Source organism: Bacillus rossius, chromosome 2 (assembly GCF_032445375.1).
Source record: "Bacillus rossius redtenbacheri isolate Brsri chromosome 2, Brsri_v3, whole genome shotgun sequence".
NCBI classification, from domain to species: Eukaryota; Metazoa; Arthropoda; class Insecta; order Phasmatodea; family Bacillidae; genus Bacillus; species Bacillus rossius.
In genome coordinates, this window is record NC_086331.1 from 91071932 (window position 1) to 91089528 (window position 17597).

Sequence of the window (17597 nt, forward strand, 5' to 3'; positions counted from 1 at the left end):
TACAACTACTTACTGGTTCTGTAAACTAAGTACAAAAAAACCCTGTTGTTAAGACCCCATTTATAATGATGATCACCTCTATATTTCAACCTCCTGTTTTGAAGAACCATAAAAAAAAATTGTGTTTAAAAAAGTCGAAAATTTGAAGGAAATCTGCCGAAAATAAGTTTGAAGAGTGTTGCGCTGCATTTCTCTAGGCAAGCGCTGCATTGCCTCTGGTGCAGTCCTCTTCACCCTGCTGCCACAGATAATGGTTCCGTGGCATCAGCATGTCTGCCAGTCGCCCGCCTGCATAATGCCCAGCAGCCAACCATTGTGATATTGCTTGCTCTTGGACACGCTGAAAAACCCGCGATCATAATAAACTCAAAAAATAACACAATTTGTAATGCTTTGTAGCTGAAATACAAATTGTTTGAATTTTTTCCCTTCATATTTTACATGATTTCCTACACATTTAGGCTCTCATTTTATTAATGTAAATTTTTCATGACTTTCTCTTTAATAGTATCTTGATAACGGTGCATCATACAGAAAAATGCATAAAATAAAACTTGTTGAAAATTTAGTTATGAACAAAAAAACATTTCTAGTAAATTTTTTGTATTCCTTACCGTTTTTATTTTATTAGCATATCTCAATATGCCCTGCTGTGCTGCTGTTTTGTAACTCTTCCGCTGTTAACCCCAAGCCCTTCCGACCTTTCACTTTCAGAAGAACATATGAAGAACTTTACGCTCTGCTGTTTAGGCCACTTTTAACTGCCTCAACTGGCACAGGTGTGACAGATCAGAAAGCGTCCCCAAATGCAATTTGTCACATGCAGGTACCTGCCACTTCTATTCCCTCTTCTTTCCAAGGTTTGCACACATCCCTTCTCACACAGACGTTCCTGCTGGACAGGTAGCATCAAAAGGCAAACAAAATAAAGAGGCTAAAAATTATGCCCGCGTGAAGAGAAAAGCATCACCAACACAACAAAACAATTCCGGAATTATCTAAAAATTTCAGACTTTATCCTAGAATTTCCCGATCCTGTCAAATCCCCGCCATTCTCCCGGTTTTCCTGGTTTTCATGGTTGGTAGACACCCTGGATTTGCACAGAAATATATCAATTTAGCTGTGCGCACAAGTATATATGTGTGGAACAAGTCCAAATTTTTAAAATACACAAGGGCCTACACTTAAATAACATTTATAATTAACTTCCTTGTTTATACATTGACTAGAATAAAATAATTGTACTACACACAACCTATCTGAGCAGGAGTTAACTTGAAATGGAATGCATGGACAGTAAATGAGTGTTCTTTTAATGATTTGTGATTATTATAACAGGATAGCGTTTGCTCTTCACATCTACAACTTCATTCTTCCATTCTCAGGATTTGATAGCTTCGTACATCTTACGAGCTTGAACACGAACATCTTCAGATCTATGCTGATTCATCAACACAAATGCTTTACTACGCATCTTCTCCTGGATATTCACTCCAAATATAGCTGCATACCTGCTAGGAAATAAAATACTAAGGTTTACAAACAATTCTGCACGATTATTACAACTTTAAAATAGTATTTTCATGGAAATGTAAAAAATTTTGAAATATTTTTCAAAATTGTACTAATATTGATTATAGTAAACTTGACATGTTGGCAAACCACTGTACATACTGCCATTATGATTTATTTTATAAGGTATTTACTCACATACACTAAATTTGTTCTTTGAATGATCCTTGCGATGGAGAAGAATGATTAAAAAATTTTTTTGGACATACGCAATTGATGGTATAGAGAGGTTTCTGTATGACATACAGTGTAAACCAGCAATGGCATATGTCCACAAAAATGTTTTAAATCAAATACTTCATGTACAAGCACTAAAAAAAGCACAAGATTTTGCATAATCTGAGAGAGGAACGAAGGATTTGTCGCACATTTCTCTCCAACAAAAGTTTGTTATAGTTTTACATTCAAAAATGGAAGAACAGATCAATTAAAAAACACTTTTTGTATAATAATCTTTAAGTTTGCACAGAGAAACAATTTCTGCCTGACAAATTGCAATGTCATTGCTCCTTACAAGTTCGTTTTCTGGGATTCTATAGCTAGGTAAAACATACAAAATATCTTACACAGATAAATTTTTTTATATATTACTTCATAAAAAAATCTATAATCAGTCAAAAACAATAAAAAAATCAAATGAGTTAAGTGAATAATCATGCACGAAACATTTAAAAACCCTTAGCTGGGGCTGTATTCAAACTAATATCCTACATTGTTATTCTGCTAAATTTTTTTCATGCTTTTCAGATGTTGGTAGAATTTCACAATTTCAATAACTGAATAAAATTAAAATGATCATTTAAAGTTTATACATTGATATCATGAGAATAAATTTTTCGTCAGATTTTCTATGACAGAGAGTATCACGGGTGTCTTATTAGTGTATGTTTTATTTTTCCCACTGCCATCTGCACATTGTTACACATTTAGAAGGTCAACTGAGAAGTTCAACTCCTCCGGTCAACACTGGAAGACCGATTGTTTAGCCATTGAAAAATGGGATTCCAATGATGTCCCAGAGTCTTTTCCAGTTGAATAACAGAGCTTGGTATGATGCATGTGTCACATAAATATGTCCTGATTATCACTTTACTGATGATTGCCATTTAAAAATGTTTTGGCAATGAAACTGGCTAATTGGCTCTTCTTAAATATTGTAACCTTACCTAAAACTGCCTCTAAGTAGTAGTAAATTGAACCACGTGTTGTTCCTACAGTAATTACTGCAATATTGCTGAATGTCTTGCTTGAGTAAAAAAAAAAAGTATATCAGCTAAGATAAATAGTGAATTCAATTGCCTCAACATTATGGCGAGATGCTAAGGTGAGAAATAAAGAAAGGTTTGACATACTGTGACAGGGTAGTGGTGATTCCAACCCCCCCTCCCCACAAATCAAAAATAAACTTGCTAAAGGAAGTTTTCACTATGCAGATTGTCTGCTGTTTCAAATACATTAAAAATCAGGTGTTTCCAACTTGTAAGGGCTATATGGCTACGTTGGAAAACTTAGGCATAATTGTGGGCCCTCATTTCAATAAGAGGCCAAATTTCATAAAATTCTGCAAATAGAATATAGATACCAGTTTGAAGATATATGCACTGTTTAGTTGGAAATAAGGTTTAGTAATTTTAATTTTTAAAATGTTTATATTTTAGAATAAAATAAAAGAGCAAAATTAAAAAAAAGCTATTATAACCAGAACAATTGAATTTTCAAAAGAACCACTCAACATGGTCCAGTTTTTTTTTAGAATATTTAATAAATGGCAAAACAAATTAAACTAAACAGAATCTGAAATAAATAATCAATTGAAATAATATTTTGGACTAGTTATTAAATATTTTTAGTAACTTTTCTCAAGATTTAATATATAGGGGCAGTCTTCCCCCCCCCCCCCCGGCAACCCCACAGGGCAAATGCTTACAACATTCCTGCCAGCAGAGAGACATTTCAAACTCACAACAGCAATTACCTACACTTTAATTAAAAATTATCTTTTAGGTGTTTACTGTATGCATTAAGGGCTGTTGGGGCTGTCTGGACTTAAGAATTTAGTCTGCTATAATACTACCACAGGTTCGGTGACTGGGTGGGACGGATCCTTCAAAATAATTGGGAGATTCATATTGTCCCCTTTGCTTTGTTCATTAAGAAATCATTAAATCACAGATAATACACTCTTATTATGGTCATATAATAGTTATTACAGCATTGGACAACAAATTAATTAATTAATATTAAATAAGTAATATTCTCTAAACAAACTAATACTTCATAACACTGAATCATTTGTTATTTTTAGTAAGCAGCCAGCAGGAAATTAATTTTAAATGGCTTGTTGTGAGAAAATGAGTGATTAGTGTGTTTAAATATTAACTTATTTCATCAGTTACATGTCCTACAAACAAAATGATACCATTCAATGTCTTTTTATAGTAAAAACAAAGCATAAACACTGAATGACATGAATGTTTTAGTAGAATTCGCACAAAGTTAGTTAACAGTAAGTTCTTGCTGAAATGTAAATATACTTTTTACAGGAATATGAATTTAATTTAATAAATTGATGACTATTTAATAAATTGTTACCATAGAAGTGAAAATACCCATTCAAGGCCTAACACACGTGATGCATATCATCACCCATATTTACATTTTTTCCATGAAGAACTAAGATTTTTATATAAAAATTTTATTATTTAAGCAAACAACCTTTAATAACCCTTGGCCGATAATGTGGAGCTATTCAAAAGTATCCTTACTGTATTACAACACATAAACCCAACAGTAACAAAGCTACTTTAAAATGTCTGCATCAGGTATGAAAAGCATTGTATTATTGAAATGCTAACTAAACTTGTATTCATGTTGTAACTTAAATGTGACAAGGTAAAGAGGTAAAAGTTAGGTTTTATGCAATACTGTTATGAACACGGTTCAACTTCACCGGCCATGTAGGAATTTTGGTTTGTTTGCTGAAACTATAAAAACTATTTGGCTTATGTTATTCGCTGTGGAAAAACAGAAAATGAACTTGTAGTGGGTGGCCATAGCATAATTAGTGAAGTAAAAACTTTTAATTAAAAACACATTTTTGAATTTTTACAAATAGCAGCTAATTTGTAGTCTACACCTAGTGGCAAAAATTTGCAATTAAAACGTAATTTTCATAGATTTTAATATAAAACATTCATTTGAACCACCCTAAAACAAAAATTTCAATAAAATGCAAAAAATCCTAACAGAGTGTGAAACCAAGCTTTAAGTTGCTGGGACATTAAATTTTATACAGTTATATGGAAGTTACTCCATAAATTCCAGATAAATCTGTTCATTAAATATCAACAGTGGTACAACCTTGTTTTTTAAGAGTTAGAAATTTACAAAAAAATTAATATATTTTATTGCAAAACAACCTTCCTCTACTAACTAAAACACATGTGTTTGAAAAAAAATCAATATGCAGGTTTGCAAAACCATCTGTTAGGCCAGTAAAATTAATACAGTACACGTATGGTACTAAGCAGTTGTTGGAGCTCGAAGGACACAACATATCTACACGTAATGGCTTGTCCACATTTTATTGGGGAGTGAAACTATTCCATCACAAAAATAATTGTTTAAGCTTTAAAAGAAGTGGCAAAGTGTTGCCAACCACCCAAATGGTAAGTAAGATAATGTGGGCACAAAAGTCTCCCAACTGTGAATAAGTAAGTTTTTGGTGCTGAGGTCCAGACCTTTTTTCTTGTGCGTGTGTCTTTCTTTACACTAGGAGACAGGGATGATCACCTTAGCTAAAGGTAGACCAACATGAACAATATCACATGCTCAATATCCTTTTAAAATTAACTACTACAATTTACAAATGTCTACTTCTCATCACTACTATATACCAACAAAATTATGTGTGTGCTTCGCTTTCAACAGATCTCCGACTGTTAACTTTAGGGATATGGCACTTGGCACTCACCCATGATATGACTGCCACTTGCTAATGTATGTTCTTTCTTTGCAGAGTCAATTTTCAATTATCTGCTGCTGAATGAGTTTTATTTAACATTACATTGCTCAACACTAACTTAAGTACAAAAAGAGCAGACTGGAATAAATAATACTCAACATTTTCCATTCCCAGTAGCAGTGCACATACAGACTATCCCGCATGCTACCGGCTAGGTGATGGCACCCGAAGAGGTAGGCCTGCGCCAGTCAGTTGTTGCCACAAGAGTTAAAAACATTTACACTTTTATCGTGTGGGGGACACAATTGTAACCACGGTACACCAGAATCCACAACAACCTAAACAATGTTATATCAAGCTTCTACTCTCTAACCTTATTTCAATACAACAAACCACGGGTAAGTCAACATAGTACTTTTCTTAAGCATGTACAATGCTCTCAGAGTGACTGACAACTTACATTGTTTCAGGCGAGGCTGCCTTATCTTCTGCCGGTAAGTCAATGCTTGGGTTTAGCATGAGCTCCTTTGCTGTTGAAGTTAAGTTTGCAAGTAAAGTTACAACTCTTAAAAGAATTTCTTCATTAGACAGTGGGTCTAGAAGATACACAAGTCTGCGAGGAGCCTAAAAACAAAACCCACATTTAGTTAGTTTGGTGTGATGGTATATCACCATGACATGGCAACATGATATAGGACCAGTGCAGGGGAGCAAACACTAAAAAAGCCAAGTAAAGCAAAATAAAACAAGGAAGGCTGCATATGATCCTACACAAGTAATATTTAAACAAAATATTTTCAGACAAAACAAACAAATAGACTCAATGACAAAAAAATTGAACCTGCCAATACATTTTTCAGGTTTCCACCAGTGTGGTAATATTTCACTGGCTTGGCCACACAAATGACATGTCACATTATTTTAACACCGAGGCCATTTGAAACAGAGTTACAAGGCTTGGCATAAAGGGAAAGCAGAAATCAAAAGGTTTTTGAGAATGTGAACAAGTATTATTTTGTCTAAAGTATGTTCGTTATCTATAGTGTTCTTTGTTTATTCAAGAGTCTCTCTGGGATACTGTTAGTAAACGATTATCTTTTTTTGTCTATGACAAAACATGCAATGGAAATAATATATCACAAGTATTTATAAGAATATGAAGTGTCAAAATGTCAACATTAAGCTCCGCATCCCTGCCAATTTTTCCTTCCCCATGAAACCAACTGCCTCCTCCCCTAACAAATGACTAGCCCAACACTTTCCTTGTCACCAACCAGTATGCTTCTACTACTCTTTGTTCCTATGAAAGAGGACTGTTGTCAGCAAGAGAGGCAGCGGCGAGGTCAAAGTACATACTTGCAGTTTTGTTAACAGTTTTACACCACTCCTGCCCCTATTGCTCCCCAACACGAGTCATGAAAACAGCTTCATGTATCTGCATAAAAACTACATGACTTTTTTCTGGTGGCTGCTTCACATTAACTGTAAAGACAAAAAATTAATTTAAGAACATTAAAATAAGAATGAAGCTGCAGCCTTCTATGGCGCAAAAATACATAATCCAATTTGGTTATTTAAGGCAAGGGGGATGCAATCCTAAACCTACCAAAATCAAGAATATCATCTATTAAAAACATGTATGTAGTTATTTAAAACTAGCAATATTGTCACGTTCCTGAATTTTTAGGCGTAGCCGTCTTTAAATTTTTGTCTTTCTTGGTGCAGGCTCAGTGTGAGTTTCCACAGTTGCACAGTGGTGCAACCCGGTAACGGGAACACATGGCGGCCCAGGCGGTGGGTGTGCTGGCGTCGCACATACCGATGTGTGACGCGAACCCGGTTGTGCATCTGGCACTGCCTCGTGCTCACGTTTCTGGGTCGCTCTTAGGCGAAACATGTGTGCATGTTTTGATTTGACAGTTGCAGTGACGTAGCTATAAGATTATAAAGTTTAAGTTTGTACCTTTAATTATAAATTTAATTTGTATAACTTGTAAGGATAACCTAACTTACTGTACATTAATTTAATGACTGTTGAATAAGAGATTTAATTGTAAGTATTGTAGTTTTAATTTGAGTTCTGTTGTACAGCGAAGTGTCGTTTGTTTATGTGATGTTAGGAGATGATTATTTTATGGGTTACGTTAAGTTAGAATTACGAACCAGAGTATAGTTAATAAGAAATAAAATGGTTTATAGTTAACATTAGAAAAGGATGTACAATTATTAAGAAACTGAAGTGTTAATACGAAAAATTTTTAAGAGTTTACAAGACGTACACATTAGTAGTCACGCACAGCGTGTGCAGTATGTGCTGCTCTCTGGCAACGAGTGGCCGAGGTAGCAACCGTGACCTTGCCATTTGCTGGGAGCTTTTGTGTATGGTAAATTAATGGTAGTTTTTTGAACATACAAATATATATATATATATATATATATATATATATATATATATAATTATATATATATAATAATTCACAGAAAACAAGACTGAATCAGCTGATGTCGGCCAAACGGAACCAACGATGAAACTAAACAAGTATTATGAACAATACAACGACAGCACGGACAAAAAATGTTCAACATATAAATATCATACAGCACAAGAATTCCATGGAAGTAACTTAGTCATGGAAAAAATAATATAACAACACAGGTGAACACAGTGGGCTAACAACGACGAGTCAGATTAAATGCAGGCAGACAACAAACTTGGACAACACAATAAACATATAAACACAGCGATGAAGATAAACAAGTACTATGGACAACACAACGACGATAACACTGACTAACACAGAAGGTTTCAAGTGGCAACAGTCTGGACCAGTCTGTTTGTGCTTGATGATGGGAACATATGTCAGTTCCCGAAACATCACAACTGATATTCTCCTTCTTGATAAGTATTTCATGTTTAATGTTCACGTTTATTGCTGGATGCAGCAAGTTTTTTACTTTTACATAGTGAGGATTTTACAGGATTTTAGTTTAAGTTTATAGGATTTTTTTTACAGAATTTCTACTTAAAGTTACCAGGATTTTCCAGGATTATTTAGTATTGAGCCCAGAATTTAAGTTAGAAACCAGTGCAGCCTTGAGTTAAGCTCTCTTCTTTAATAATAATGAAACAATTTTTACAGCTTATTATGTGCTGATTGTCACAATTTGGTTCATTTCTAGTATAAAGGAATAGAACAAATTTTATAAACCAAAAGCTATAGTAAATGCATAGTTATTATTGTGACGAATCACACAGAAGGATTCTACACACGGTTTCCAGGAAAATTGGAAAATCCCACATTGTAGACATAGAAGACTTGTTTCTTTCCAAATATTTACAAAAAAACACAAAACTTCAGTCCATTCAGTTTGGTTACTGTAAATGTCTAGGAATTCTACAAGAGAAGTCAGAGACAAATAACACTGTACCTGAGCTGCCAAGAGACTGGGAACCATATCCTCATTGCAAGACAGGTTTACAAGCAGTTTCAGTGCTTGTAGCTTCACCTGAGGACTGCCATTGTCCACAAGGTTATAGAGAGAGTGCAGTGCAGGATAGAATTCTTCATGCCAGTCTGACAACACTGCAATGTTTGCCAGAGTCACGAGGGCACTCAACACAATACTCTCCTTTGGCTGTTCCACATTGATAAAAGTCAGCAATAATGGTATAGCATCCTGAAAATATTTCATGCCAATGTCACACAAACAAATCTTGGTTGACAAGAGTTTTGCTACCACATTATTTAAATAACCATGTTTCTAAACAGATGTTTGATGTATAAATTATTAGAAATTATGTCACAAAAATTTGCATGAGTTTGAAATAAAAGCATGTAATGATTTTCTTCTCAGTACTAATTTGCACACATACTTTTTAAAGTAGGATCTCACATTTACCAACATCATTTATTTAATACATTTGAGCAAAAATCATGTATTATAATGAAACATACGTTCTCCTTCAATTACTCCCTCACAGCTTGTAAGTTTATTAAAAGGCTTAAAAAAGATTATTAAAAAACGACATTCCAAATAAAAACACGATGAACAGATTGGAATGAATCATGATAAGATAGTTTCATGATACACAATGTCTACATTGAATAGTAACTAGCTATTTGTTTACTTGCAAAGAATTACCAAGCATGTGTGTTCAGGTACTATTTTTCACAGTTTTACAAATGTTGAGCTTCACTGAGGATTAGCAAACATAAAAAACTAGAATATAATAAGTCATAGAGCAATACAAATTGGATGACTTATGTTACTGTCTTGGAATCTACTCTATTATAAGGATGTATACACATTTTACAAAACTAACAAAAAGTCAACTGCATTACACTTAGTGATCTTGTAATTATATTAAATGATCAAAATCCTTTAACATTTCCATGATTGAGTACAGTACCAAAAAAAAAAAAGTTTAATTCATTTAAAATTTCAATTTACCATGGACCTACCACTTAATGAAACAAATTTTAATACGGTGAGAAGTACAACATTCATAACAATCCATCCAGAAATATTTTTCAGAAATTCAACTACTGCATATCTGCCCCTTAAAGTAATTTATTAATTCTTTCATTAAAAAAACACTAATTAGATTTGTATATTAATCTTAAAAATCTGTCTTCTGACAGTTAAACATGTTTATTATACCACTCTAAAAGTAAGTGACCATAAAACCAATGTTGAGGTGTAATGGGCATCCTGCACCAGGCTTCAGGCTGTGGATTGATGGATATTTACATTGTTCCTTCGAGCGCAGATTCTAGTGAGGTGTCGGTGTTCGCCATTTTGGATTGTGATGTCATGGCGGCCATCTTGGATCCACCATTTTGTTTCCTAGAACTTTCCACCATCTAACACCCCACTCCCTAATGTTGCACATTTTGTTACGGCCACCATCTTGAAAATCAGTATTTTTTATGCTATGAAATCGATAAAATTTTAAATTGTATAAAACAAATTACAAACAAATTATATAAAAACACTCTTCCATTTTATATCATGACATCACATCCACCATCTTGAAAATCAGTAATTTTTATCAGATTTTAATGAGAAAAAATTTAAAATTTATAAAAAAATTAATAAATCAAATATTAATAAAATATTATTCAAAACACAATCTTACGTCCTTCGTTCGAGCCCGGCAAGGGCAAAAAAAAATTATGACGAATCCATCATCCATGGAAGCTACTGCAGACTGACCTCCCACCACTAATGCCAAGGTATATATGAACAGCTAGTATGATGTCACGTCCGCCATCTTGTTTTCATCTGCTGGAGGCCACCATCCTGTTTTCGTCTGCTAGAGTGCACTACCACCATGTCAGTTTAATTGTTGTCCACTAGACATTTGACATTGACCTTTAACCTTGACTACAGTGACCAGTCGTTGGCCAGGCATGTATTTAGTGTACAGCCATATTCAGGGTGTTGGGCTAGACACGTCCAGTTGGTTAGGCACTTCCAGCCTATGGCCAAGCACATCCAGTAGTTGTTGGCTAGACACCTCCAGTCTGTGACCAGGAATGTATATTCAGTTGCCAGAAAAGCACATCCAGTAGGTGACAAGACGTATCCAGTTGGTAGATAAGCCTTTCTATTCAGTAGCCAGGCACATAATAGTCGTCCAGGTGCATTCAGTTTGTGGCCGACATGACCAGTTATCAGCTAGGCATGTCCAGACAGCAACAAGGCACGACCAGTTGGTGGCCAGGCATGTATTCGGCGGTCAGGAACGTACATCCATTAGGTGGCAAGTCATATCTAGTTGGTAGCCAGGCGCATCCAGTAGGTGGTCAAACACACACAATCACTAGTCAAGATATATTTTTTCCTCGATACTCAACAAACATTTTAAACAGCACATGTACACAATCATAAGCATAGGCCAAGCATCTCCGAACCAAGAGGTTTCATTCACAGATATGCGACCAACATTTTAAACAGGTCATGTTCGATGTCACACCAATATACCAGTCGTCTCCGAACCTTGAGACTAATCATGTCCTGAGTACAGAACTTATCTATGCTCATTCATCGACAAAAAGGAAGCAGTTTCTAAAATGAACGCACATTAGTAATAAAAGGAAGTACATTAAAAAAGAAAGCACATATGGATAACAATTCGATGTGGTGTGATACGATCTCGCTAATATACGGTAGGCTCCAACTGCACCAATGCTACGAGTGCTCCAAAAGCTCCAAAGCTCCAATTGCTACCAGAGCTCCAATACTCACAGACCTCCAAATCTCTAATTATGCCAACAGCTCCAAGTGCTAAAATTGCTCCAAACCTCCAAGTGCTCCAAAGCACCATTTGCTCTAAGAGCTGCAATACTCCAATTGGCCAACAGCTCTAAGTGCTCCAAAGCTTCAAATGCTCTATCAGCTCCAAGTGCTCCAAAGCTCCAACAGCTCCAATTGGTATAAATGCTCCAACTACTCCATCTACATTTGGCTCTAACTGATTTCATTTGCATTTTGTAATCGAACTTGGCCAGAATCATATTAAAAAAAAAGCCAGTATGGAAGCACATTCGTAAGCACAGTAAAAAAAAGAAGAAGAAAAAAACATTTAACGAAAAAGACGCACATTTGGACGAAAATTTAACTTGGTTAAATACAATCTCATCAGAATAACTATGTCCCATCAGTTGGATATAATACTACATACAGTCTTGTCTACCCACATTTAATGAAAAAGACGTACATTTTCACGAACATTGAACTCAGTAGGATGCGTTTGTCAATTTTATGATAAGATATAATGCCTCCAATAGTCATTGGCTCCAGCAGTCCATGGCTCCAACAGTCATTGGCTCAAACAGTCATTGGCTCAAACAGTCATTGGCTCAAACAGTCATTGGCTCAAACAGTCATTGGCTCAAACAGTCATTGGCTCCTACAGTCATTGGCTCCTACAGTCATTGGCTCCTACAGTCATTGGCTCCTACAGTCATTGGCTCCTACAGTCATTGGCACCTAGTCTTTTGACTCCAAAATTCATTGGCTCCAAATGTCATTGGCTCCAAATGTCATTGGCTCCAAATGTCATTGGCTCCAAATGTCATTGGCTCCAAATGTCATTGGCTCCAAATGTCATTGGCTCCAAATGTCATTGGCTCCAACAGTCATTGACTCCAACAGTCATTGACTCCAACAGTCATTGACTCCATAATCATTGGCTCCAGCAGTCATGGCTCCAGGAGTCATTGGCTCTAAAATTAAAAAAACAGCTTCTGTCAGCTTGTCGAGCAAGGATAGAGTTCTAGTACAAGCCAGAATGCCGCAGAGCCTAAAATCGTACAATGCAATGCTGCCAGAAGTAGTATCATGAGGAATTCTATGCACTTGAATTTTAGGTTGGTAAGGCAATGATCCATTATTTAATAGACAGACTTAACCCACCACTGAGCCGGAGGACTGCGGTATCAAGGACATAGAGTGGATCTACGTCACAAGGTAACAAGTGTCATGAAGACTGGTTATACCAGTTACCAATGTAAGGTACCATGGTAGTTAACGGTGATTGAGGATATTCTGTAAAAATAAAATGTAAATTTGAAGTGGAATTGTCAGCCAGTGGACAGTTTTTGGTGTTGTGTAAAGAAGAACCTTTCTTGGTATTAACGGTTTCTGTGGGATAGAAGCATTCTGTGCAGTTGCCAGTTTACTCACTGAGCAAGAAACAGACTACATTCAATGAGTTGCTGGACCAAGTCGCAGTGCAAGTTCCATGACAGTGCTTGACTCGGGGCATGCTAGCAACGAATTACCACGGTCATCTTCCGTCAAGAGCTGGCCAGCACCAGGCTACTAGTGTGTCCACGTCTCGCCAAGTACGTCATCATCCATGAGGGCCACGAGCAGGAGACATCACAAGCAAACGTGACTGCTGTTTTAATATGCACCCACTGTGTTCGAAAGGTGTTTACTAAAAAGAAAGTGTGGTATAATGATAGTTAGTTGCACGGTATCTAAGTAAATTCCTTTTTTTTAATAAACTTTAATATGATTCATTTTTTTTAGACTTTAATGAAATGTATAAATGTTTTTAAAGGTAATCAAAGTTGTAATAAAAGAAATTTATTGTATATATTATTGCTGATATATTTTGAGATATACATGTATATATATAATATTTTTGAATTTATATAATAATTAATGTTGGAAACATTTAGATAAGTGTTTCAATTACAGTAAAGCTGTGATATAATATTTCAGTGGCTCTAACATTTTATTATTTTTTTCATTCTGGAAAGATAATACGTATCAGATTATAAAGTGTAGTAAAAATTGCTACAATTCTGATAATTTACCTTATGAAATTTGTGTGTTGCAGCTATTCAGAGGCTTGAGGTTGGGTGTACCTCAAGACTGTATTAATTGAATCAGAGAACATGAGCTTTGGTTTATGTTTCTTGAAATGAAAGTTCAAAATAAACCAATATTTACGCTTGGCACTTTTCTTGCTTGTTACTCAAAAACTACGCCTGGTGTTGCACCTCCCCTGGTACAGCACTAGGCCAGAAAACTATGATAAAAAAATGAGGAGAAAATTTAAAAATTATTCAGGGTTCATGGTGAGGGAGGGGAGTGTGTGAAATGCTGCTATTGCCCTCCCTCTGGATCCACCAGTGCACTAAGCAGGTATGCTAACCAATGTACTCATATCTGACACACTACCATTAAAGTATGTCTTAGGCGTGCGTCTTTGCAACTAACAATTCTGTACTCTTACTCCTAACATAACTCTGCTCACTTTCATTGCTTCTACACAAGTCCCAGTCAGGGTCCCACTCAGGGTCAGTGCACACTGCCCGTCAGGGCTATTCTTCCACAAAGAGGTGAACTGCTAAATAGCACAACACACGCCTCGCTGCCAGAGGGGCGACGAACTCAGAGCTGAAAATGTGAATTTTCTCTCTCTCTTTCTCTCTCTCTCTCTCTCTCTCTCTCTCACTCTCTCTCTCTCGCACACCCAGACTAACTTACAACAAAATCTAATATTAAGTTCCCTTACACAGACATAAAGTAATCAGATACAGAACATATGAGGTGTGTTCAAAAAGAAACCAAACTTTTGAAATAGCGCACCAACCGGCACAAGGAGTGCACTGCAGCTATTCAGCGCACTTAGTGGCTGGTTTAGACACAAATTGCTATTTGCCGGTTTTCGCTAAGACCGACAGATGGTGAGTTACAGCCTCTGAACTAAGCACATGCTCGAGTCGTTCGTCGCATTACAGGGTGGCCACTCTTCTGGGATAATAAAATTCCTGGTTTTTTCCAGGTTTTTTCAAGGGTGGTTTTTATCAATATTTGCATACAATTTGCATTTTTGTTACACAAAGCACACACAATATGATGTTTTATTGCCGTTAAACAATAGACAACTTAACTATAGGCTTAAAAATTAAATCAATGAACTTGCTTAAAACAAAACCTACCACCAACAAAAAATTTATAATCTCACGTCACAAAAATTACTTGACACCAAACGCACGTGTTTTGCCCCTCTTGCATGGCTGGCTAATGCTGTTCTTCCCATCCATGCTACCGATATAGATTTTAAGATTACAGAAATTGCAAATAGCGTTCGTCCCGCACTTTGGATCTTTCTCCACCCATTCAAACTCTTCCGTACATTTGTCATTGTATGTGGTGACCGAACTCGTTGACATTTTGATAGTCTGCGCCAATTACATGTTAGATTAAAAGATTCAAAACAACGTCCCGCACAACTAAACTTTTAAAAAAAACTCGAGAAAAGTATCCGTGATACCGTGACGCAACAACATGAGCGCAAAGTAAAAACAAATATACATACAAAACTAGTGCTACCAACATGCCGTGCGAGAAATTACTACCATCCTGCAACAACATTTTCAGCCAAAATGCTGTTGCTTTTGAATACAGAAACATAATAAGTATGGAAGTCTGAATTGTTAACGGTTTCTTACGTACTACAAAAGTTTTTAAATGCAATATGAACAAATTAACTTTCACAAAATATAGCACACGAGCACACTGTCGTGCTTCGACGGGTGGTGAACGTGCTCATTTAACAGCCGTATGTTATTGTGATCGTTACTTCATAAAAAAAATTCCCGGTTCTAATAAAAATTCCTGGTTGATTCCAGGTATTCCTGGTTTTTTTTAAGAAATCCTGGCTATTTCCCGTATTTCCCGGTTGGCTGGCCACCCTGCATTAGTGCCAAAGAGACAATGAAAAAGCTTGAAGAAGAATGTGCATGTGTGTGACATTTTGCTACAAACGAAGGCGCAGTCATCGCAATGGGTGGGAAATGGGTCTTCTCGTCCAAAAAAGCACGCATAAGTTGGTCAAAAATCAAGGTGATGTTGGTTGTGTTTTTTGACTGCAAAGGCATTATCCAACAAGAATTTGTAACACATGGTCAGATGGTAAACAACAAAGTCTACCAGGGAATTCTAGTGCGTTTGAGGGATGCTGTGTGCAGGAACAGGCCTGTATTGTGGAGACACCAAACTTGGATATTGCAGCATGACAATGCCCCGGCTTCCGCGTCGCTCCTTGTCCGCAGCTATTTGACAAAACATCATACTCCTGTTGTGCCTAATCCACCCTATTCTCCGAACCTAGCACCAGCCACCTTTTTTTGTTTCCCAAACTTAAAACCAATATGAAAGGACATTGTTTCCAAACAATAGAGGAGACCTGCGCACCATCCCAAAAAGTACGTTCCAGGAGGTTTTTAAAAAAAATAAAATAAAAGTTGGGAACAGTGTATTGCAAGTGGTGGGAACTACTTTGAGGGGGACAGTGCTTAACATGTGCAATGAGCAATAAAGATGTTATAACAAAAGTTTGGTTTCTTTTTGAATACACCTCGTATTCGGCTGCAAACCAGCCAACATTAATACAGACTCAAGAAAAAGTTTCAAAGCGTAAACTGTTGGGCCCAGAAGATAACGAGGCATGTAACTTAAATGGCATGCTTAGGCATGCAGAAAACTTTCAGTAGTTGAAAACAAAAGTTTTTATGGAAAAAGCTATCAAATAAACATCTGGAAAAGATGTACAGAGAGCTTCATTAAAGTATTTTAGTTAAGCTGGAAGAAGAACCCTCTTTTATCGCATAATCATCGCACTCGCATAATCGTCGCACCCATATTTTAGGGCATCACAATTTGAATAAAAAAAACTTCTCACGTAAACGTTGCATGATGTTTTTGGTCCCGCTATTAGATTCCGAGCGCTTTGTGTAGGTATCTTTTCCATATAAAACTGTGTATTTTAAAGTAGAAATCTAATATTTATTCGGAAATGAACTATTTTACTTATTTAATTAACGGAAATACGAAGCTGTCTGATGTGTAAATTTTCTTTTAAAGACGTTTTTAAACGTTATAACCTTTGTCTGTTCGTCTGCATCGCCGCAGTGTACCGCTTGTAAAACTGTAGCCAGTGCTAGTTGGCAACATTCATAGGTTATGTTGCTTCCCGTATAGAGCGCGCACCCGTAGTCGAATATTTATATCTCACCGATTGGATGCAACGCGCGCTCTCTGTTGAGTGCTGAGTTAACTACATTTGATGTCCTGCACTTTTTCATGGTAAATGTGTACTATGATGATAGTTACGTGTTAGTTCACGTCACATATTCAAGTGGCTTGCGTTCGGGTTACAGATTTTGTTTTTCTATTTTAAGTTGAAGAAAGGTTTTTGTTGCATGACTTATTAATATAAATTGTTTGGCGTGCTCTTGTATACTCCACCTTTTTTTTAAATAAACGTACTTTCCATTAACGGGTTTTGTTTTTATGAATAACTTTACCTAACAAAAATATTTTTTTACGCATAATCGTTGCACCCCTACTTTTCAAACTTGATTTTGGAATAAAATGTCCGACGATTATGCGAGAAAACATGGTAAAGCATGGTGCTATTAACTACAGACTTTTAAACTTCCTGTGCCATTAACGAACATCTCTCATTGACTTCATTTTTATCAAAACAGAATTGGCACAACTGAACTCTGTCAGGCAGTAATCGAAGAAGTA

General features: G+C 36.2%; 1 protein-coding gene across 2 annotated transcripts in view; it reads right to left on the bottom strand.

The window, feature by feature from the left end:
- Positions 1–1295: 1295 nt before the first annotated feature.
- Positions 1296–17597, bottom strand: part of LOC134529454 (uncharacterized) — a 108543-nt gene continuing 92241 nt past the window's right edge. The window contains exons 6-8 of one of the 2 annotated variants that reach the window (XM_063363569.1): positions 8967–9215; positions 5998–6161; positions 1296–1515 (exon numbers count right to left, since the gene is read on the bottom strand). In XM_063363569.1, the coding sequence (XP_063219639.1) occupies positions 1383–1515; positions 5998–6161; positions 8967–9215 (546 nt within the window). In that variant the 3' untranslated portion in view covers positions 1296–1382. The remainder of the gene's footprint in view (positions 1516–5997; positions 6162–8966; positions 9216–17597) is intronic. The other variant, XM_063363570.1, reaches the window with a different exon arrangement.